Source organism: Rhea americana, unplaced genomic scaffold, assembly GCF_003343005.1.
Source record: "Rhea americana isolate MKP2758 unplaced genomic scaffold, rheAme1 scaffold_38, whole genome shotgun sequence".
Classification (NCBI taxonomy): Eukaryota; Metazoa; Chordata; class Aves; order Rheiformes; family Rheidae; genus Rhea; species Rhea americana.
The window spans coordinates 927,220-951,430 of NW_028186512.1; the positions used below are offsets into that span (position 1 = coordinate 927,220).

The 24,211-nt window shown below is 35.7% G+C and overlaps 1 protein-coding gene across 4 annotated transcripts in view; it reads right to left on the minus strand.

Moving 5' to 3' along the window:
* Positions 1 to 24,211, minus strand: part of DCLK2 (doublecortin like kinase 2) — an 85,507-nt gene that overhangs the window by 19,943 nt on the left and 41,353 nt on the right. For 3 of the 4 annotated variants that reach the window (XR_014896842.1, XM_085313168.1, XM_085313170.1), the window contains exons 4-9: positions 22,723 to 22,824; positions 21,426 to 21,476; positions 18,217 to 18,311; positions 8,068 to 8,140; positions 6,698 to 6,806; positions 3,536 to 3,593 (exon numbers count right to left, since the gene is read on the minus strand). Coding sequence is in view for 3 of the 4 variants with exons in the window: in XM_085313168.1 (XP_085169294.1) it covers positions 3,536 to 3,593; positions 6,698 to 6,806; positions 8,068 to 8,140; positions 18,217 to 18,311; positions 21,426 to 21,476; positions 22,723 to 22,824 (488 nt within the window). In the remaining variant the exon portion in view is untranslated. The remainder of the gene's footprint in view (positions 1 to 3,535; positions 3,594 to 6,697; positions 6,807 to 8,067; positions 8,141 to 18,216; positions 18,312 to 21,425; positions 21,477 to 22,722; positions 22,825 to 24,211) is intronic. The other variant, XM_085313169.1, reaches the window with a different exon arrangement.

Here is a 24,211-nt window from a genome sequence, read left to right on the forward strand (position 1 = left end):
CCTCAGAACCTGGATTACTGTAACCTACCAGCTCCATCCAAAGTTAACACATTCTTGATCCTCTCCAGCCTTTACCTCTCATTTAGTTCTGATTACTCAAGGACGCAGATTACCTAGGATTTATTTCCAATGGTTTACACTTTTAAAAAAGGATGTGGATTATATGCAGGAAAAGTATGGTAACTGTTTTAGTTACGGATTTCATTCAAAGAAGAAAAAATGATTACATATATAAAAATATACAAAATAGATCTGTGTATATGTATATACGTACATATACACACACACACACACATATCCAGATTTACAATCTGCATATTTATCAACCCAATTAAGTCATTCTGGCTCTAACAGCTTACATGAAACTCAGATCTGAGTTTCATTTCCCCTTCTCCGTACTTCTGAGAAAGTAAATGGAACTTTACTGTAACGCAATGGAAGTAAAAGAACAAATTCATTTGGGAATGTTTTGCTTTCTAGAACATCTTGAAGAAAGTTACATGTCCCTTYCAGCCACTGGAAGCATGATTCACATTTTCTTTTATAAAATATCTGAATACAGATACTGCATTTAAGTTCACTGCAAAATAAGCAACAATTCCTGCATAAATATATTCTGGCAGACAATAAATTACTTCACTGGAGCTTGAACTTGCTGGTGTTTAACATACTAATTAGTAGCATGCACTTCATGCATTTGTGAGCACAGTACCAGAAGTAGGAGTGATTCACTGTACATAGACAAGTGACTGAAGATCTTGTGCTACTTCACTTTCTATTTCCAGGGTTATTTGTGATTTTTTTTTTGTTTTGTTTTGTTTATTTAGTCAAAGCTTACTTTATGTGGTACGTAACTCAGAAATCACATGCCATGTGTGCATTTAATTTTGTGAGAGCATGGTGCGCCATATAGTGATTAAATAGTCACACCTTTGAAACTCAATCTGAAAGAGCATCAATTGTCATTCTGAACAAACATACGTCTGCTCCAAGCAAACATGCTCTGGAGAAAAGAAAAAACAAACATGAAGCAGTTTTGTTAAGCACAATGCTGAGTATCATCTACAGACAAAAGTGAACAGCCACAGCATACTAAGCCTTATGACAAGAAGCCTGWAAATTCAAAATAGAGTTAAGAGTCCAAGCAAAAACTAGAATCTTATTATAGACTTTCTGCCTGAAGAGATAACATATTCAATTTAATACATTCATTAATTCTGACCAAGACACAACAGCTATACCAGTACTTTTTTCCTTTCACTCAAATAGCTGAATTGTTAATTGTTTTATTTAAGACTCAGGTGTAAGTAATGCTTATTTAAAATAATAACAACGTTCCAAATAATAACAATAGGTTCCAAAAGGATGTTGAGCTGCTGCTTTAACACCTGTCCYCAAACTGCTGACTTGTGCATAGTTAGTTCTTTTCAATTATCCCAATGTTCTTGATTTTTTCATCATTAAAAAAAATTTTTTTTGAAACTTACTATAACATCCTCCTGGATARTGCAATATAGCTTTTAGTGTATGTTCATAAGATCTATTTATGTGRAAATTAATGAATAATTAATGCTTATGCTTCTTGTTGAAATTAAGTTAATTGTGGATTGAAGTTTTAAGGCATTCAATATAAATTGCTAGATAACAGTGAGCATATGCAACATACAAGCCATGCATATTTTAGCCAGATGGTTGCTTGTAAGATGAGGCTTATGCTGGCATGTGAAAAGGGGTGAGAGAGGAATAAGCTGCAACAAAATTCCTGAGTTTAGTTATTTTCTTTGTTGGAATTCTTCCTGGACTGTTCTGCCACTGCCCTAACAGGTGTAAACATCTTCCTAGCAACAGTCCTCTGCTTGTATGCACACATATATCCACATGTAGCCATACAGACACAGGTCCTTGCAATCAGAAAAGTATGCATCTATGRGTTTTTATGTTTTCTTTTGTTTTAAAGCATCATGATAGATAGAAATATATGATAGAAAATATGTCTAAACCCTACTGCAACGAATGGATTGTCTATCTCTGGACTATTAGAATTTATGATAGTTAAGCTGCCTCAGATAGGTAATAGAAAAGCATTTGAAACGGCAAGCAGTATCCATTACTCAGTTTTCTTTTGGGGGAAAACACTGGTTAATTCTTCCAGCAGTCAAATAAAATGCAGCATTTTAATGCTGGAAAAGCAATTCTAGCACTGTTTTTCTTGCATTTAAGATGCATTTTTAAGATTCCTTTCTAAATTCTCCCTTAAGTAAACCCAGAAAATATGAGATGGGGTAGGGGWGGGAAGGAACACTCATCTCCTAGCACTAATGCACAACTTAAAATCTACACAGATAAAACATTTCTGGTTTTGGATCTCTACTTAAAGCAAGTCATTACAGCAGGTAGTGCACTGGCATACAGTAATATACAGCTTCTTACCATATAAAGAAAGCCATTCAGACTTCCCATGTCTTCCTACAAGCTCACATTTAGCATCTCAACCTCTGCATTACACTGTAAAGTGGTTACTCTAGTTCAGTGACAAAAAGGGTATCTTTGAATTAAAACCCTGACTTGGTCTCAAAGCTGMCTCCAAAACCATTTCAGTGCAATTGTTTGCATAAAAAATGGAGTGTCTGCATAAAAAGAGCACATCTTTTTTGTCATCTTTGAGGGAATGGAYAGTATTTTCTACTCTCAAAAGAGTTTTCAAATGTAGAGTCTGATTGCTACTGAATGCTGTGCCCTCAGTGTTCATTTAACTAACCTAAACTATGATCCATTGTTCCCTGAGTCCCTCAAGAGCACTTTGTTTTCAAGGTATTACAAAGCAGTGAAAATACAAGTATTTCATTTGTTGCTAGCTATTCCATATGCTTTTGAACACTTAGTCCAATGGCTGCTTTTTTGTTGTTTTTTAAAATTCTGTACTTGGAAGGAGAGGGAAAAGTTCTGTGATGCTCTAGGACAAATGCTTCAATTATTTAACATGATTCTGTGTTGCAGAGAAGTACAAAGATTTATTTGTTGAGCTTATATTAAAAATACAGTTTAAGGAGCTCTCTCATTAAGGAATCTTTGTACTAAAGGATGGTGAAACTAGATGAACAGAAAGAAATGGCTGAGAAATATGTTATGTGTACCAAAGGATCATGCACACGCATGAAAAGATAAAAATTAGAATCAGAAAAGGATGGAYGTTATATAAACACACCCATATCTGCAAGTTTCCTCTATCATATTTTCCAGATGAAAATCACYGTGCTATTCTTTGGCAATCTCTCTTTTGTTTCAGTTTGGACAAGTATTAGCATTTTCTTGGTTAGACTAATAAAGTAGATGACAATTTTATTGGTTTTTATTGTATTATCTAGCAGATAWCACTTTTTTATTTRTTTTTTTKGGGTGGAAAAATCACCCTGTTAAAATAGGTATTTTTGAAGACAGTCCAAAAACCCAAATACACTCACCACTTACGACTATTCAACAGTTACTAGTGCTATTTCTGCTATTTTTCTAATTGTTGTTTATTGTTGTACATTACCTTTCCACAGCATTTAGCCTTGTCTATGATCTTCAGCGCAAACTCCTTTCCTGTGGATCTAACAATATGAGAATTGTCAGTTAATCAAAAACTGATCAGCGATTTCTGGCACTATCTGTAAAATACATAGAATAGAATATTGAATGCCTTGACTCATTGGGACTACCAACCCACAGGCCTGACCTGATTTTGTTTTTCCTTTTCTCAGTAACATTTGTGCCTGCTGTTGCCCTGACTACCACTACTAGCTCACTTTGTGTATTAATCCCCAGCTCCAGTTGCAATTTGTTCTTCTGTGACCAAGCTCCAACTCTCTGCTACTTCTTTAATGCAAGTTGCAAAATTTGTCTCAAGTGTTCCACTTAGCTCTATTCAACTGGTAGGCTCTAAAGATAAAATCATATACATTATATGTAAGTGAGCAGCAGAAGAAAGACTGATACCCTAGTAAAAAAATTCAGCAGGATTCAGTAGAGCTAAAACCCAATGGTTCATCAGAGACTAGTCTAACAGCCTACAAAATTTATTAAGTGCTGATGTCCTTTTGTATTTTGTTCAGGTGTTTTTCTTTTTTTTTTCCAACTGTTCTGTGGAACTTATAGCAATATCTAAAGTACTATGGTATTTAAAAGGGTGATTATACAAAGTAGAAAGGGATGACTGTTTTCAGTAAATTCTGTAAGACTCTGCTTGTCCTCCAGACAAAGAGCTCTCATTTGCTTTTTGTCCCTTTATGCAATACTAACGTTCTCCATTTTTCCAGAAGGGGGAAAAATGAGAGTGAAAAAAACCCCCAAAAAACAAAAACAAACATGAATGAATTGCCTTCAGAAAAAAAAGGCACTGTTTCTTATAYTAATGATAAGTTAAGGAAAACAAGAAAATGCCACAAAGTGCTATTACTGCTATTATTTTGTATTGTGTTACTACTTAGAGACTCCAGTGTGCATCAGAACACCGCTACTATATATATAATAAAAACAGCAGAGGGTGTAACAAAAGCAAAAACCAGGTATGTAATTAAACTTAAAGGTTAATTTTCACTATCCTTTTTTGCATTAGATACAGCTTATCAAAATTAGTATCTCACAGAAAAGGTTCTGAATCAATGTCTCAYACTGAAACTTTTCATTATTGAAATCCTGCAGTAGAGAATCTCYGCTTGGAAGTGCAGCTGTGTCTGCTAGGCTGTTAAAGTTACAACTTGATCCAGTGTTTAGACTGACATGTTATCTAACCAGTATCTGTGAAATGCTGTATCTTCTTATATTCTAGACCTCATGTAAAATCTACTATGAACATGGTGTAAAATTCAGAATTGCAATTTGTGTGTTATACTACATTAAGTGCATTATCTGAAAGCCTGCAAATGATCAACCAGCAAAAAACACTTAGGCAACCTTCAGCGTTTATGTTATGCAGAAAGAGGAGTTAACATTCACAAAGCTAACTCATTAACTGCCCTCAAATCCCTCCTGCAAATCTCCTTTACTATTGCACCTAATAAGAAAGCTGGATAGCAACCAGCTATTTTGTGTGCTGATATCACTGCCCAGCACAGTCCTCCTGKTCTTAAAAGCACAGATAAAATTTCCAAACCCAAGTGCCTTAGCAGCTTTCAGTTGAACTTAAGTGACTTTAAAAATAGACAGAAGATATTCCTGAAATGCACTTTTAACCTGAGATCTTTTATGAATTCTATTCRCTATATACACAACAAAGAATGTGTGGCCAAGTTTAGGGTGCATGTGAAAACAGTGTGAAACATAACTAGTTTCACTCAAGTTTCTACTAATTGGTACCATTTGTCCATAACGAGAGTGTCTCAATAGAAAATGATTCACCACTCCCCTAAAAGAAAAAGATCTTGGAATCTATATTGATTGAGAATCAATATTAGTTTAAGCCTGTGCATGAAACAGAAACTTGTTTGGAGAACAGTAGCATACTCAGAATATTTAGCCACTTTTTTCTGTAATGGTACCATGTTCATCTATTAACTTTGAGATGCCCCCTCAGTCTTTTTTCCTTACTACATAAACCTTAGATGCTTGTACATCACATTCTCAAAAAGGTATTAACAACAATTATCACCACTTGTTACAAGCCAGAAGGGAATATTAGATGAGAACATCCCAAGCTGTTTTATACACCTCCTGCCAATACAGCCTTGGCAATCAAGAGAAATAAAGTACATCAAGATAACAACTCTCTTGAGAAAACCCAATAACAGAATCACAGCTGCAGAAAAGTTATGGAGCATAAGATCCATACATATATGCTTCATGCAGAATTCAGCAGACTCAGCCTCAGTCCCCACTGCTTTTGGACATTTGTCCGAATGACTCCAGAAAAGTATTTATGAAAGACAGATATCTAGAAAGATTGGAATGACATGTTTCCATTCATAATCATCTTTCCTTTCTTTTAAAAGAACCTTGAAGAAAAGAATCAAACCAGAGAAACTGGTAACCTCTACAGTTTTTACAGACGTTTGTTGAATTTGCCCCAGTCATTGTGTACAAGGCAGAGATTCCTCATAATATTTAAGACAGTGACAAAACTTTTAGTTTGATGAAGATAGTACAAGGTGGTTCTAAGAAATACACTGACAAACTGAGAGTCAAGTCATCTGTTATGTTTGCACTAGCAGCGAAGTGTGACACAACACTTGCAGAGGAAGAGCAGTAATACAGCCCAGGCCTATCTGGGTGTATTGGATGCTGCAAAAAAATCACCTTAGCAGCAGACCATTAGGGGTAGCATAGCAGCAGAACTGCTGAAGCAGGCAGGGGCTCCTTGAGAGATTACCTTTTTGCCAYATAAAATTCTTTGCCAACCATACATGTCTGCCTTGTGGCGTGAGGGAGTTTCTTGAGGAGCTGTGGGTTTCTTCAAGAGCCTCCATTATAACGTGATACCTCCTTTGTTTGGGGGAATAAAAAAAAACATATTCCGCTACTGCTCTCATATTCCTTTGCTGGAATAACACATAGGAAGATCTGCGTGTCTCACCATGCCTAGTTTTCTCAAAATGTAAGCATATCTTTGCAACTGTTCTTTGTTTTCATCTAATCACATTTTCTGTGCAGTTATGCTAACACACAGGGCTTTATCCAGTAAAACAGATAGCTAAAAGTACTGCACGTTTTCCTTGCTCACCGTTCTAYGCATTCCTTTACTACAGCAAAATTGCCATCACCAATCACCTTTCCCACTTTGTACTTCTCGAGAATGGTAGATGACCCCAAGCACTTGTTTCCATTCACACCTGCAAAAAAACAAGGTCAACAACTCAAGCTGAAGAGAAGTGTCAGCAGCATGTAATGTATCCTCCATAGACACAAAACAAACAGTCCTAACTACAAAACAGAATTTAAATGCAAGTTGTTTCCTGTGCAGCTTATTCTCTTCTTGTTACCTCATACCTAAGAGAGAACAAGATATGACTAATCAGAGTTGTTTGACCTTTTAACTTACAGGTCAAATATTACTACTATTTGTGTTGAGGTATTCTAACAGTAATGACTGCAGTCAGAAGTCCTTAGTTCAAATATTCCTAAACTCAAAATGCCTTTTTTCTGAAATATCCTGTGGATGCTTTTTGCATACTCAGTAAAGCAAAAATGCAAATAACATTTATCTACAAGGTAAGTAAAAATGTTACAAAAATGTCATGTAAAATATATTTTTCTTTAACTAACAATGAACATAATTCAGTCCAATTGTTTTTTCCTCAGCCTATGCCAGGCTCTACAACTGCTACGTCCAATCACTGCCTAGATGTTTTTCAATTTCTTCTAATGAAGCAATAAAAACATTCACCAAGGAATTAAGATACAGAGTCACTGCATCACATATTCCATGAGCAGTCAGTAAGCTGAAAGATGATACCAAAAAAAWTAAATTGATATAAGGAGAATTTAAAAGTGATTCAGAGGTACCAAGTCTTTAAGAATTGCTTCTGGAAAGCATCCAAAGTTTTATCTGCTGGATTTCTTCAAGTTTCCTTAGCTGCTGCTGAAACAGCAAAGTACAAATAAGTTTGACAGATACTTATTTAGTATTTTTAAAATAAAAAATACATTTAAAGTAAATAAAGTAATGAAAAATTAACATTGTTTCAGTGAGCTAAGGAATGAAATGTTACATAAGCCTAGTGGTTTTAGTTGAAGCACAATGTGCTGCTAGGAAGAAGACTCCATTTCCAATCCAGTCACAACACATTTCTAGTGATATATTGCAGGTCATTTTCATAATCACTCAAATTCCCAGTGGTGATTACTGAAGAGCAAGGTCGACTAATGTGCTAGTACTTGACAAAAAAAAACCCAAAATAATATCATTTCCTACCTTTAATGCCTTGCTGTAGCAACTGAAATAAGTTTTTCCAAGAGATGGTTGCCAATAAAGCATTCCAGAACAAAAATTGTTTTGGAGTTATCAGAAATCATCTAACATTGCTAAATATACTCTCATCTATGTCTAAACAGAGCTTTTGCAAGGACTGATAGCAACTGTTGGTGTCCTACCTTCAGGACTCTGCGGATGTAGTGATTCAGGTACACCATTCACATTAGAAGATGATCCACCATGTGGAGGGAGCTATGGAAGTACATAAGGTCCTGTTATTTATGATGACAAAGTAACCACAAGAAAGAACTAGGGATAAATTTAGATAAAATAACAACATTAWCAAAAAAAAAAAAGGACAAAAAAAGGACAAAAACCCATAGAGTGTCAGTTCGCTTTTCCCCCTCCCATCTTATTCTTGTTCTCTCATGTTTCACCATCATTATAGTATATCATTATCATTTACACCAACTGAAGATCCAGCTCTGATACTCCTATTGCATATGTAGTTCAACAGATTTCAACAAGCCTGTTAACAGCAAAGAAAATTCTCTCCAGCTGCACAAAGTCTCATCTGAAAACTAAAGAGCCAGTGCCTGTGAAGGCATTTCTTCCTCCTCCTATGTAACAAAATCATTAGTCTTTTCATACTGGCTAACATACATTTTCACCTCCACACTAGCAATTCAGACCTAGCGACAGTCACCACCAGATACCTGTTCAGGGGACAATGCAAACAGGWGGTCTCATGCTTCATTCTAAAACATCTACTGCACAGTTTGTGCTGTTTGATGTTTCCTTAACTGAACCCAGTCAATATATACTCTCTTCAGATTAGCACTGAAGCATGGTACTAAGGTCATATAGAAATGCCTGCATGGCCCTACTAGTTTACATTTAAAAAACAAAATGTTGGCACAGACAGCCTGGCACACCTTTGATTGATAGTCAAATTCACTTTATAATTTAGGATTTTATAGGATTATTATGGATGTGAAGATTTAGGACATCAAGTACTTCAAGTCACATATCTGACATGCATCCAGACATAGATCCAATTTTAGCAACTGTGTCACTGCATAAAAACTAAATATTTAAATAATTTTGGAAGATGAAGTCTGAAGACGACTACTTTTGCTGCACCACCACCTTCATTGCTACTCAAGCTGAATCTTCACAGTTCTCCTTAAAGTTCTTCTGTCATAGTGCCTAGGGGACATACACAGCAATTCTTTTTTATTTTAAAAAGGGGTAGAAACATATGAATGAATGCAACAAACATTAAGACAGAGTGGACATGTTCTGTGCACCAGCATAGTGTATTTTAAGCTTTCACATYACAGTTTAAGCATAGGGATCCTCTGTTAAATTAAAATATATTTTAGATCATTCCCTCTCCTCTATACAATACTTCTGCCTGTTCTGTGAAGTTCCATACCTTGTTTCCTTCATGGGTTATTACAGTAGTTCTCACCACTTACCACATAAAGGATTAAAATGCTTTTCTGCCTTAAGCTCAGTATCTGCTGAGATGGCTTTGCATGACACCAGGAATGCAAATGCAGCATTTTCCCTTCTAGCTGACATTGTCTGGTTACACTGCAGAATATTTTAAATCATTAACGCTATTGTCAAGGAAAGAACTGAACTGACAGATAGGGATATTGTCTAAAGGCTCATGAAATGCTAATGAACGCTTAAGTTTCTAGTGGCAGCTGAGCAGCCAMATCAGCTAAAGGTACAGTAACTAGAAGCCAAACAACTTAATTTTGCAGAGCCACAAAMACAGCTGTTTACCAGCATTTGGCATAGAAGTAGCATCAAACAGCAGCCAGGCAGTGATGATTTTCTGCTAATCACTTAAAACCAAGCTATGCTAATACAGTTGTCTGAGCGATCTCTTTATTTAACAAGGATCAGGAACGAGGACATCTGGATTAAAAAGCATTGAAGCAAAATCGTGAGTCACTTTTAAGCTGTCAGCCACATTTTCTGCAGGCATAAAGTGGGTAACAGTCCTGATCTGCTGTGTCACTGGGTGGGAATCCTCAAAATAAATCACTGCGAAGTATTAGTCACCAGCCAGAAATATTAGTCATGTGTTTTAGGTTCTGAATGAGTGACAACACATGGGAATATCTAGCCCACATTTCCAATTTTCTTCATCCTTGTAATCAGATCACAGCATGACTGGACAAATTCCTTCTTACCATAATACTAATAAGGAAGAACAATCAGGAACAGGAAAAAAAAATACAAAAGAGGAATAGGAACAAGATCTAATGCTGCTGCTGTGGCTGCATTACTAGATCAGAAACTGAAGTTGCAGGTTTAACCTTAGCTCTGCCACTAATTTATCACAACTCTAGACATGAGTCCAAATTCACTCTACAACAGAATTTCTCTGCARTGGGGGACCTGTTGGTCCTTGTTTCAGTTTCTCAGCAGCAAAAACAGTCCAGTCTTTCTTTACTGCATCAGTCACAGTACAAATGAACTCTCTAACATCTGTGAGTGCTTGACTAGTCAGAAACAGTGGGAAAGAGGTAAAATGGATAGTGACACAGCAATGGTTGAGCAAAYRCTTACAGTGATCAACATTTGCYTTTTTTTTTTAATCCAACAAACACAACAGAATAGTAATGAGAAAACTACCCAGAAACAGAACTAGAGATAATTAATAAAGTCATTTTCTAATCATCTAGCCAGTGACATGTAATATTTAGAATACATAGCACTGTTGGTATCCCAACAGCTGTAGGTATTTTGAAATCAAAGTAAAAAATTAGGAAGCACAAGCAGACTGAGTGGTTCATTACTGATTCATTCTGTGGGTATTAAAGATAAAAGAATACATATTGCTTTGATACTACTCTAGTAAATATGGAGTAAATCATTCTGGAAAATCAAATTTATCAATAATTCCGCCTCATGTATTCAAGTCCACATAGCACTACTGCCCTCTTCCAATAGTTTTTCCCTTACACATGACAAATTCGAAGTGCAGAGGACTTAAATCCAATTCTTGCATCTATCTACAACTCCTAGAAAAAYTCAAGCCTATGGCAGAATTTGATTCTTTGTTTTTAAAAGCTCAGAGTAATCCAGAGCTGCAATGTCTCTTCAGCAGTTTGAATAAACCAATCGCCTTAGAACGTAGATGCTACTGGCCAGGAACATCTTACACTAAGAGTCACTCCTGTTGCAATTCTGTACTGCATATTGTTAAAGTGCAACCATTGCCTTTATTTCCCTTAGGTTGTTTCCCCATAGGTAACTTGTGTTTTGACAGCACATCCAGAGCCAAATGCACAATGCAACACAGTTCTTAGAGAGCCCGAGTGAACACACAGTTCTTGAAGTTAGCTGCGCATCATTTTACAGCCTAATTAAAAATGTAAAATGTCTTAAGCCTTGCATACAAAAACAACTAACTGTTTCAGTTTCTTTATATAGAAGTCTGCTGAACTAATTTTTCAATAGAACAGTAATCATTTTTCCAGGTTCACAAAAATACTTAAACACATTGTTTTGTACATGACATTGTTTTATAGAGTGACTGTGCCTTGAAATAGGCTCACCAACATGATGTGGTTTTGTGAGAAACACTCACACTAGATATGCCATACCCACATAAAACATACTGTAATACTCAATGTGCTAACTGCACCTTGACATATTATCTTAGCCAAAAATATTTAGTATTCTTCCCTTCCTCCCTACTTAAAAGTTATTAAACCTATTAAAAATTCTTATTTTAACTAGCTCTGGTTTAAAGTGGTTCCTAAGAGTGCAAAGTTATTTTCAAACCTATTTAAAGGAATTAAATTCTTTTATAGAAGAACGGATTTTTAGAATCCTGTCAAGCTATATCATTTGCTTCAGGTTACTACTGGCTTGTTATTTTAAGAAGCCTGAAAAAATAAAATACTGCAAAGAAAATATGTTCTACAGAGAAAATCTAAATTCTGTCAAGTCTGTCCACAGAAAAATCTCCCTGTACAGAATGTGTTTAATGACCCACTAAACTATTATGACTTCATTCACTGTAAAGTTTCTATTTCTAACATATAAGAGAAAAATATCCAACACTGCAGTGTGGGATTTGTTTTTTTTTTTTTTTTTTTTTTTTTTTTTTTTTTTTTTTAAAAAAAAAAAAAGAGAGTCTTTTTTTAATCTGAAGTATCCAATGTATATTATGCCAGACAACTGCATCCTGACAGATACTGTGTGTCTTGGGTTTTCTCCTTTTAAGTTAATGATAAAAAACTGACAACATACAAAAAGATCAAACAAGAACTAYAAATCCCCTTAAACAAGTACAGAATTCAAGAGCATAAACTGAAGTAAGCATGCAAATGTAAGGTGATGTTTAAATAGCATGGAGAGACTGGCCCAAGTGTCACTTTAAATTCCGTTCAGAGTCTGAGTCTCTGATCTGGGAGTGAAAAAGCAGCGGCTTGACAGTCTTCATTTCAATTAAGTTACATCAACAGGTCCAGTAGCAAAGAGCTTTCAATAAATCTTTTGAGTTAAAGTGGTACAATATAGTTGGAAGAAAGAAAACCTAGTGCTTGTATTTAAAATATAAATGTGGAAGGAGGTAAGAAGGTAATTGCAGATAACCGCACATCTGGTGGGATTTTATTTTTTCTGTCATGACRATGCGAGGAAGGATTTATGGATATAATTCCATATTCCAAGTACAATGCTACCTTCGGTGACAAAGTTCTGTCAAGGACTGGGTTAATTGCCCATGATGCAAATATTTGTTTAAATGCTTAGGTTGTCATAATGAAGGGAATAATTCATCTCTTGGCAGCTATATGGTACGGTGCTTTCTACAGCACTTACTTTTCTGTACAGTTACAGCTTCCTACCTGAAGGTTGCCCTGTGTCTGTCCTTTTTGTCTGCTTGGATAGAAAAGGATGACTTTCATCATCAGATTGCTGGGCATATAAAGTCTTGTATAAAGGGTCTTGTTCAAATAATTAMTCAACAGATCTGTTAAAATTGCTCAGCACTTGCATGCTATGACTGAAGTACACTAAATCTGCTGTCCTTGTCCTCCAGTGCATTCATAATGTGTTGAACAGACTCTGAACTGTATGGCATTAAGTACACGTATCTGTGTGCATGTGCCCACTCATCCCTGTCTGAGAAATTCTGGGAATAAATATGGGATGCCATGCAAATATTACTGTTCTTATTTGAGGTCCTGCAATACCCTCAAAGTGCATCTAGCCAAACTGAGAACAAGTCTGTCTAATATTGTTAACTTTTTCTCCAGTTCTGTTTTGGCATTACTGTGATAATCTTTTACCTGAGAGCTTAGAAGAAAGAGTGAACTCCTACAGCTTCAGAAAAATTCTTTGATGTTCTCAAAGAAGCCTTCTCTGTCTTTATTAAAACACTAAAACTGGTGATTAATCTAACTGTAGACCATGAATATTTTATTGAAATTTTGATRTGTTTGCAGAAGTATTCTCAGAAATTTGGGAACCCTTTCACAGTTTCAGTGTAATTAAAMCTGAAAGGTTGTGATCAGGAAAGGCAAAAGGACATCTGAAAAACAAATGAAGTGGTATGTATATAGTCAGTACTTCCAGTGAGATATTATCAGTCATTCATAATGCTCGATACTAACATAATCTGTAAGACAGAAACAATATACAACATTTCTTTAGTTTTCAAGTAATACTCAAACTCTGCTAATGACACTGTGGAGTTATTTGTAACAATACAATAGCCAAAAAGAGAATACTGATTTTATTAGCATTAATTCGAACATCCATGGTACTGAAAAGGTATCATGGCATGTAGTTTGGTGTACTGCTCTAGAAACACTGAAGAACCTCATAAAGATTACCCTTTTTCTGGAGAGATTTTGAGTTGCATCACATTATGTAAAGTTTTTAGCCAACTAATGAGTGGACTTACCACTAAGTGTTACACCTCAGTTCCCACAAYGGAACAGATTAGTTATATATTTCTATCTGTTGTATGAACAATAAAGGTGCAGAACTGTAAATTACTGAGGACAAGAGGAATAAAGAACTCCTCTGTGTCACTAGGCTGGATAATTCCATGCAAATATTTGTAATATCCAACTTGCTAACAGGAATGTATGTGTGCAAAATTGAAGACATTAAAGCTTTGATGAAGATAGTCTCTAATCCATCAGATCACTTAAGCACATGTTTAGCTATGTTAWCAGTGCTATTTAAGTAAAAGGGGTTACTCAATAGCTTAAAGTTAAGCAAATGTTTAAGTGATTTGCTGGATCAGATTTTAATTCCCTTTCACTTTGGTCATTTGTCCAATCAGTTGGAAAAGTATTACTGAGACAAATTCAAGCACAATACTATTTAGCATAATTGGATTCYGAGAAATGCCTCCACTGTAAAACGTCTTTATTTTCAAAGATGTCTAGACTTCATGGTACTTAATTTCAAAAGGGACAGCAAAACACATCCAAGTAGGCACAAGGAAATTATGATACCACTTTTCAAGGTCTCATATTTTAATCATTTCTTCCTATAATGCCCTGTATGACTTGATTAACATTTTCAAATTGGGAATTAGATTTTTATAGTATAAATTATTAATAACAGATATACCAGAAGAGTTAAAGCACCCCTAGCAGCACTACATATCTAGGTCTATAAATACTCCATTAGAGCTCCCAAAAAAGGCTACACTTTTCAGCTGTCAYTTGCCTAGAACAGTAAAAAGTCTCTTCTCAGTCATTTGTCCTGTGTCACCTAACATACTATTATTGCTTTTCTTAATCTATGAACAAATTTTAATCTCCATGGAAAAGCTAAAAGATTTTTTTTAAAAAAAAAAATCACAGCCCACTCATCCAAACAAGCATATTGTACAGAGCAGTCATTTATGCTTGTACTTGTTGCCTTTCATATTTAAATACTTGTCTTGAAACAAACCCTCTGTGAAGTGAAATGTTTAATAATGGGCTAAAACTGGGAGGTTAAAAATGAACAATCTTCAACAAAAATAAATAAAGCAATTGTGTGCGCTGCTTTATTTATTTACTCAGCTATACTCAAAAGACATGACATCATGTCATCTGTACTTTTCCTTACTGGAATGAAAGGGGTTGCAGGAAGATCCTATAGCTTTTGCTGAGGTTAAATTCCTATGACTTCAATGTCATCTCAGTCTCCAATGCAATTTTTTTAAACGCTTCTGCAAGATAAGGATCTTGGACAGGCCTAATCTGCCACACTGGCTTACAGTACTGAACAATTAGTAGCACAAAGAGACTGTGGATAGAAGAGCTAAAAATGGCAGAAGGAAAATCCTTCTCTTAAAAGATAAGCTGTTCTGATATCAGGAGTATTTCCTGCAGGGAATTCCCTGTCTCTGAGCATTTCACTTCTACTGATCTAGCGTTGGGAAGGAGAAGGAATTCTTGGGGACTGAAAAGGCTTTGCTTTAAAAGAAATGGCATGCACGGAATATGATGCAAGACTCAATGTCTGAGACTGAGAAAAAGACTATTGTTGCATTTGATATCTTTTGCAAGTTTACTGCCTTGATGCTTGATTATCACTCAAGCTCTACATTCATCTTCATTTTTATTAGCCAGCTTCTAGCGTACAGTYTCCCAAATTTTGTTCTAGCAATCAGAAGAACACTGGTTATTAAGAAGTTTTGTATGGTCTGTTGATGGTCTGCTCTTTACTGCAAACAGAAAATTCAACCCTGATTTGTTCTCTTTTCCTAACAAACAGAAGACAGCAATTACACAAGACCAGATTCTCCTATAAGGCATGTTAACCATTTTATCAGTAACATAATAGGAAATCTATTTTCTTCATAGAACATGAACAAACTTGAAGAAGAGGGGCCCAGCTTTTTGATCTGTCATTCTTACAGGATCAAAAACTCTTTTTCTGACTTACAGATTAAACATACTTGTGTTACTAGCTTTCCTAAAACTTTGAAGAACAAAAATACCCTATTTTCAGTATTTTWWAAAAAAAGGACACCATTATCAAGCTGCCCCTTGTTCATATACTACCATATTTTATTTTAACATCTTCCTAACTATTCCTGTTTCATATCCTACAAAAATAAACATATATGCTTTCTACACAACACRACAGCCAAAATAGTGCATTTTAAAAGCCAGCAAACTGAGAAATATACTTTATTCTTTCATTGTCTGCCATGCAACTTATATTCATAGTATTTATTCAGCTACAGTTGTGGCACCTTCTTCTATGAGAGCAGGAGCCTAGACTACTTGTCTGTGCATTGATCTGCATTGATGTCTTATCAACAGGGAGCTCTTAACAGAGAAAAGCAACAACCTAAAAATAATAAAATTGCTCCCTGCCTTCCCTCAGTTTTCCTCATCAGTCTGGCCAACATCAATCCTACAAAAACAAAAGTAAGTTTCCTAAAGATTCTGGTTTCCTTTAAAACCATGTCTCTCCCTGTTACTGGTTTTACGTTGATTGCTTTGAATTTCACACATACTTAGCAGGATACTGTTCCCAGTCATGACCGCTAAAACATAAACAAAAAAAAAAAAAAAAAAAAAAAAGGTTACTGCAAAGTGCACTCATCCCTTCTGTAACCTGTCCTGCCATTCACCAGCTAACTTTATCTATCCTTAGTCTCAGGAACACCACTGGGATCCTCCCATACGCAAACAGATGCATACCAGTGGGATAAAATCAGAGACAGCCACTACTTCAGTAACATGTTAGGTAAGAGATGATTAATGTTTTTGCTGTTTTCCAGCTTTTTGGTTATATAGGAATAACKTATTTGACACGAAAACCCATTAGTATCCAGCATCAATTAACTTCCAAAATGAAAAAAATACAACAGCCTACCTACTTCAGTSAAATTGACAGTGAAGGGGAAAGAGGACATGTTCACTTCCCTAAAAATGACTTGTTACTATCAGAATTATCTCGGTCTTAATGGAGCTGTAATCTGCTAAAAGCAGATGGGAAAGTACAGAAAAAAAAATGAACAAAATTTTCTGGTTTCTAAACTTGTAATTTCATTAAAGAAAGACAAAAAGAGCATCTGTTAAATATAGCTGCAGACCAGCCAAAAAGTCCAATGATTTTTGTGTCCTCTACTGTAAATCTTATTGGAAAGCTGTTCAGACAAATTCTAAAATATGTAACTCTTAACTTTTAATGTTAGAAATGTTATTATTGCTCTTGAATGTACGTTACAGAAGGCCGTTGTCTAGGYAGAAAATACAGAGAAAGACCAATTTACATCATTTTTGAGAAAAAGAACCTACGGGATGGTAGAACTCAGTGACAAACGGCAGAGATCAACACCATGAATCAAACAACTAGAAATATATTAAAATTTATCAAATATCAAAATCTCTTCCTCAGGATTATCATAGAAGGCTGCAGAAACACATGCAATACTCCAGACAAAACAGACAAAGGCTCAGTAACAATTAGCATGTCAAACCCCAAATCTAAATACTATTCTAATCACGTCCTTTTGCTGGTCTCTTAATTGAGATAACAATTTTCCATAAAATTATGCAGCCTCTTCACAACTGTTTTGTTCACCAAGGGGAGCTATTACTTGATCAGAATAATTGGAGAAAAAATCCTCCAGTGTGCTTCCAAGAAAGGCTGCAATTGACGATATCATAAGAAAAATCTCATTTGAATGGCAGCTGGAAGAATGCAGCAGTAAGATACTCTGTTCTGCTCCAAACCTTTCCTTTTGTTTTACCAAGCAAAAGGCACAAAACAGCCTCTAAGAACTGTAAATGCTACCATTTCTTAAGTGGGAAAGGAAGAGAATTCCCCTGGTGCAGCATAGAAAAAAATCTCAGCCAGATGTCAGGTTGCTCACTATGGGGCCTCTCACATGCTTACTGCTTTCAGGCAGTAAATTGCACAAAGTGGTGTGCCACAAGAAGGTGGGAACTTCAGAGAAAATTTGGGGCAATGCTACAGTGTAATGCATACTGAAGAGGATACTACCTTTAGCCTTATAGGCTAAAAGAGCATAAATTACTTCGGGGATTTCTCCTGTCCAAGCAACAAAAATTTGACAAATTAGCATATTCAAGCTGCCATCACTCTCTTTCCTTAAGCTGAGGGTTCCATCCTACAGATCAAATACAAAATAAAAGAAAACTCTTATTTCAGATCTCTTTTACACTTCAACTCAACCACCATACTGGCAAGGCTGCCCTGTAGAACTGTAACCCTATTTATTTAGTTAGTTATTAATTCTAGAGCACACTGTAACACTTTATTCAATGAATAATGAATTCAGTTCTTTTGATGGTTCTGATAATTACCTTGAGTCCACGAAAGCTGCCTGGGCTGGTTGGTGAAGAACTGGAGGACTTGGTAGATTTTGGAGTGGATAACTGACTGCTTGGTGTTCCATTAACTGGCCAAGGCAACGAAAGCAAACAAAGAAAAGAAAAGATGAGCAAAAGAAAAATCTCTGAATTTTCTTTTAAACCTAACATGCCTCTCTGATTAAGTATCACTGAAATCTGCATATGAAGATCAGAACAGACTCAAAGCATTTACGAATAAATTATATGCTCTCATACCATAAAAACTGATTAGAACTCATGTGGCTGGATACAGGATCAAGATGACACACACATCTCATTGTCATTCTAGGGCTTAAAAGGTCTACTTTCTCCTACTCCACTGCAAGAGCTTTGAACAAATAACAACCATAGTCTCTTTAAATTCCATCATTTAATGTGATTCTCACCCAGAAAATATGGAGAGAGGTGTTCATAAGTACAAACATTTGACTCTCCACCTCCCCTTTTTGGGAGCAACATACTACTTTTTAGGTAGAATGTTTCCCAAACCACAAGTATTTTTATACAAAAAACAAACAAGAAGCATGAGCTGGTTAGTTGACATAGAACTTGAAAAGTAGTTCAGAAAAGAAAATCGATGTAGGGGAAACCCCTCAACAGTTACAAGTTATTAGGCCAATTCAGAACTTCCAAGAAGTTAGAACATCTGAAAACACACAATACTCCCCCCTTTGTTTTGAAGAATTCATTCATCTTAACTCCAGTTTTTCAGATATCTGATACATTCTCTGTTATATTTCTGATGACTTGAATAGCACTTAGGTCAGTCCTTGTATTTTTCTAAAAAACACCCCCAAACTGATAAATTTTACTATGCAAATGGGGTGAAAAGGTCTGTATTAGATGAAGCAATATATTTTCTCTCTAGCCAAATCTCATTTTTTGCAGTAGAAGAATACACTAGACAGAAGTTTCAGAGCTAAAAAGATTTCATAGCTGATTCACACTGAAGAATCTTTTTTAAAGAAAGAAAGAAAGGGAAAAAAGCAACCTGCCAAATAGAAATTTAGCTTCCAAGAAAACAGTGGTTACACTTCCACATCTTCTTTACACATTCAAAAGTCTGTCACAGGTTATGCCTCACTTCTTAACCAATGCTATCAAGTTTATTTTACAAGTGTTGGACAACTTAGAACCCTAAAGTCTTGAGTGCTAAATGCCTTGTAACAACTATTTTTACTACTTCAACAGTTAATCTGTCAGTAGACGAGGCAGACTGCATTGCAACTTTCACACATCCCTATCTCCCCCTGATGTGTGATGTTACAATACAAATAATTAGCACTTAGCTACAGAGTAAATCTGTCATGAAATCTGAAGACTTGGATATATATACCCAGACCTTTTTCTGGACTAAGAGCTTCCTCTTCTCTACTGAAGTTGTTAGTATTTTTTTTTTTTTTGACAAGAGTTGCCATTCAGAATAATAGGCAACTTAGGTCAGTTTGAGTTTAAGAACCTGAAAGGCTTTAGGAGCATAAGTTCCTTCTGCTAGCCCTATAAATATGCACTGTATTTCACCACTTTGTTTTAGATATTCATCTTTAAAACTGGMAGAACAATGTTTCCTTATTTTATAAAGACTTTGCTGGTATAAAGATGAAAAGGTTTACTGAATGCTCACTTAATWTAGGCATCAGAAACAGTTCTGTGCCGCAAAGAGGCTAGTTCATGAACAAAAACAGATGTTTCTATGGAAGAATTTGCCTCAAATGACCAATTATTACTAGAGGAGCAAAAGTCTGATTATTCACAAATCCACTTTATACAGCTCACAGAAAGGTCCTTCTTTCCTGAACATGACCATCGAGGCCTACACTATGATGCATCCTCAGTTAACTGTCTCTAATTTCACTATCATCTTTTTAAGCATGGACAGAACCACTAATCTGAATGTTTAATGTAATCCTCTTCCCTCTCATAACTGTGTAAGGAAGAGCCCCCAAGCATACACTCACAGTACTCGATAACTTTTTACTAAGATTCTCAGATGTGCTTGGTATACAAATGCGGTGCTCCAAGCCAGGGCTTCAGCTTGATGACCTCCAGAGGTCCCTGCAGCTTGCATTGGTCTATGACTTTATGACAAGTGCACATTCCGCTGAGCAGCCTATTTAAAAGAGTTGTCTGTAGATATGGCATGACCAAAGTTTCCTATGATTGATTGCATATGGGTTGGCACACATCTGTAACAATAGTAAAAGCCAGATTTGGCCTTACCTCCAATACGTAAACATCTCACATGTATAGGAAATCAGCCAGCTGCTATTAGAGACAGTAGTTTTTTGTTTTTGTTTAACTCAGAAAACACACAAGCAATTTGTATTCATTTTTGGCACCTAAGCCTGTTCACTGCTATTGATATTTTGATTATTTCACGTATAGGCAAAACCTTCCTTTCTAGTTTATTTTCAAAGTCTAAGTGCTTTTGAGGTGTTTTAGACGTTTATTTCTACATGTCTGGTAGGTTGAATGTACTAGAAAATAATTTTCTCTCTGTAGTTCCTTATATAGGACATATTAGCTATAATTCTTTAGTATATGGAAAACCAAAAAACCTGTGAGTACCTTTGAAAAAGCTGAATTCAAATATGGTCCAAAGTCACAACTTATTTGCTAAGGAAAGCAAGTCTGTTCCTTAAAAGTGACTTCACATTTTAGAGCATTGCCAGAGATAACTTTTCTGAAAGTTCAAATGGGCTTCTTGGTGTTTTAGAACTTAGGCTGAAATAACACAATTAAAGAAAGGAATSTAAGAAACTGCACATGAAGTGAAAAACTATGGTACACATTCTTGTGGTGCTTTTTTCAGTAGATCTTACTGCTCCCTTTTTGCCTTGGTTGAAATTTTCTACTATCATATGCCTTAAGATACAAATGTACTGCTCCTCAGGATGTTCGTCTACTTGTGGTCAAATTGTACCTTTGCAAATCTAACTTTGACACCATTAACCAATGTCCAACAATTATAAAGCATCATTTATCTTATCTCACTCAGATAATCTGTTTTAACAAATAAGCTAGACTCATTATGTCTCTGGTTTACAGAGCAAAAAATGTGTATTTCAAGCTTTAAAAAACACTGACAAATACAGATAAAAGGGTAAATTCACAGGAAGGAGACACACTGGTGATATACAGCCATAATAATAATGGCTCACCTGGGGATTTTGCAGTAGAATAAGCACTGGAGTAGTGGCCACCCCTCTTTACTGTACTCATACATTTGACACAAAGGAAAAACATTAAGGAGAGAGGTTATTAAACAGCTCTGAACATGCATGATAGGAAGAAGGGTAAATAAATATAACTAAAGACTACATGAGAAAAAATGCCAAGTAAATAGAAGAATAAATACCAGACACTTTGTATAAAATTTTCACATTAACCTAATCAGTGGAGGTATCCAAGCAGAAATAAATAAGGAAATGACAGTGCTGATTCTAAGTACTCYGGACAAAATTCAGTGTTGGTAGATATCCCATGCAATCTCATTGGAGTTAACAGGATCGCATGAAACGTAGATCATTTGTGAAACTTGCCCTTCATTTCTCTTTTTGTTGTTACTGTGAACCTTCTTTGAAGCCTTTCAGTTAAATAGTCAATTTTTAAAAACAGATGATAAATATTCCACTTCTAAAGAGCTCAAAGACACAAAATGACTTTAACCAGCATCAATTAAGCAAAACAAATATGGATATGAGAATATGGAACATGTTGCAGTTTTGAATAAACGCACAGGAGCTTACACGCATAGTTATAACTAGAATAGAGCATTGTATATTTACATATTAAATGGTTTGATTTCAGAGCTACTTTTCCGGGTCTGAGAGAAAAAACATCAATTAAATTTTATTATATTTAGAAAATAAATGCAGAGCTTAAAAAAGGAAAACCAAGTTTCTCCTTTCCATTTATTTGCATAAAAAACTCAACGTTTGGAACATAGCGTATTCAGTCAAGCTGCAGGTGAACATGCAATGTGAACATTTCTATGAAATTATAGGAAGCACAAGAAAGAAATTCTCTTTTAACAGACAGTAACATTCCAGAACAGCCTCTAAAATTATTTGAAACATCAAAATCCTGTATTTTGATAATATTTGGCTTATATAGCAAAAACCTTCCAAATTCACAACACTTAAGGGTATACTTTAGTAACCACATTCTGCAGTTAATAAAGAGTGTAATAAAGATCAAGTGCCATCCTTAAAATATAGCTCAATTATACAACTAGCACAAATTATTCTAGTGTTCACAAAACGAAACATTTTGTGTTAATTAAAAGAAAATAGAAAGTCCATCTCTTCTCAGGATTCAAAACTAAATACATATTCTATTATAAACTAATAGATACCAAATCTAGGAGATAAACTGTTTTAAGTATTTTTTCCCCTCAAGAAACAAAGCATGGCACTTGTATATTTTTTGTGCTCTGCTCTTTTCTAGAAGTTATACCTGAGGCGGGTGATTTGCTTCGACGTGAAGGTCCCGGACTTTTGGATCCAGAATGCTTTAAGCCAGACGATCGGGAATAAGATGACTTCATAATACGGCATTCTACAAGCAGAAAGACGGAGTTTAGAAAACGATTCTGTGTATAGGCTTCCTCCAAATCCTGTTAATTGCGCAGGAAATGAATCTCAGTATTTTCTAATCACGCTTGTCTACCTGAATGAAACAAATTTATAAAGAATCTCAGAACTTGAACCCACATACTGTACAAAACTTTTTGACCTAGTCAAATGCTGCAATATTCTGAAGGTAGTATTTCTTCATCTCTTGAAAYTGGATTATGACTACAATTTAAATTTGTACCTAGGCACAGCTGAAGGAGTAAAGCAGTTAGCTGATGCCAAGGCTGCTCTGGTAGCTCAGCAAGTCTTGGATGCTCTAATGAGAGATTCACATAGGCACAACAAGGTCAACTCATCTTTTGTCAGAAACTGACATTCTGACCAATTTTTTAAAGAGGTGAAAAATGCCTACCGTTTCTAAAAGATGAGACAACATGCCATTTACCATCAGCTATACTGCATTAAATAAAGCACAACCTAAATGGGAAAGGAACCAACAGTCATACATGTATTGACATTTTAGAAACATTTTAACTCCTATAGTTAGCATCCACTGCAAATCTCTCCCAATCAACTTGTGTCAGTTTCCCTTCTAACTTCCCTGTTACTCATCACTGTGATGTCAATGTAATCCAAGTCAGATCAGAACCAGTTAAGCAGAGCTGCCTCTCCTGCCAGTCAAGTCATGTTCGAATTTTTCTTTAAACTTCTTTTCTACATTAAGACATCCAGAAATGTTACAGGAAGCAGGGACCAATGAATGTGAAGAGAGAAAGGAAGAAAAACACCCTCAGTCACCGGGTTCTCAGAGAGAAGATGAACCCAATTAATCTGTGCATAGTGAAATGGGAAAAGCAAGCTTATGGCCTTAAGATCTGCAAGGGAAATCATGATTTTGCTCAGTCTGGGATTTGCAGTGTGAGCTAATACAACCACTTTCTCCCATGCCTGCATGAGAATAAATTTATATTTTAGCTAGTGTGAAACTATGTTAAAAACATACAGTTCTTGTCACAATTACACTATTTGAATCAACATGGTCAGGTAGTTTGGGGAAAACAGCAGGTTGGTAGTAACGGTAGAATGGCAGCCAGCTGAACCCCCAAGCATCCAAGTACACGGATCACTGTGGTTAGATATATACCTATACTTTTTGACACAACAGAAGATTTTATAATGGAATTATCACTTTTGTAAAAATTAGAAAAACAGCACGTGCTTTTGCTTTCAGTTACCTGAGAGCAAGGCAAAAAACTCTTATTCACAACCTGAAGCTCTCCTCAAATAATTTGATGATTCTTGCCAGGGCAAGTTTTCATTACCACAGTTTCATTTTTCATAAAAGGAAGTCAGTGTGATTCTACAGCTGA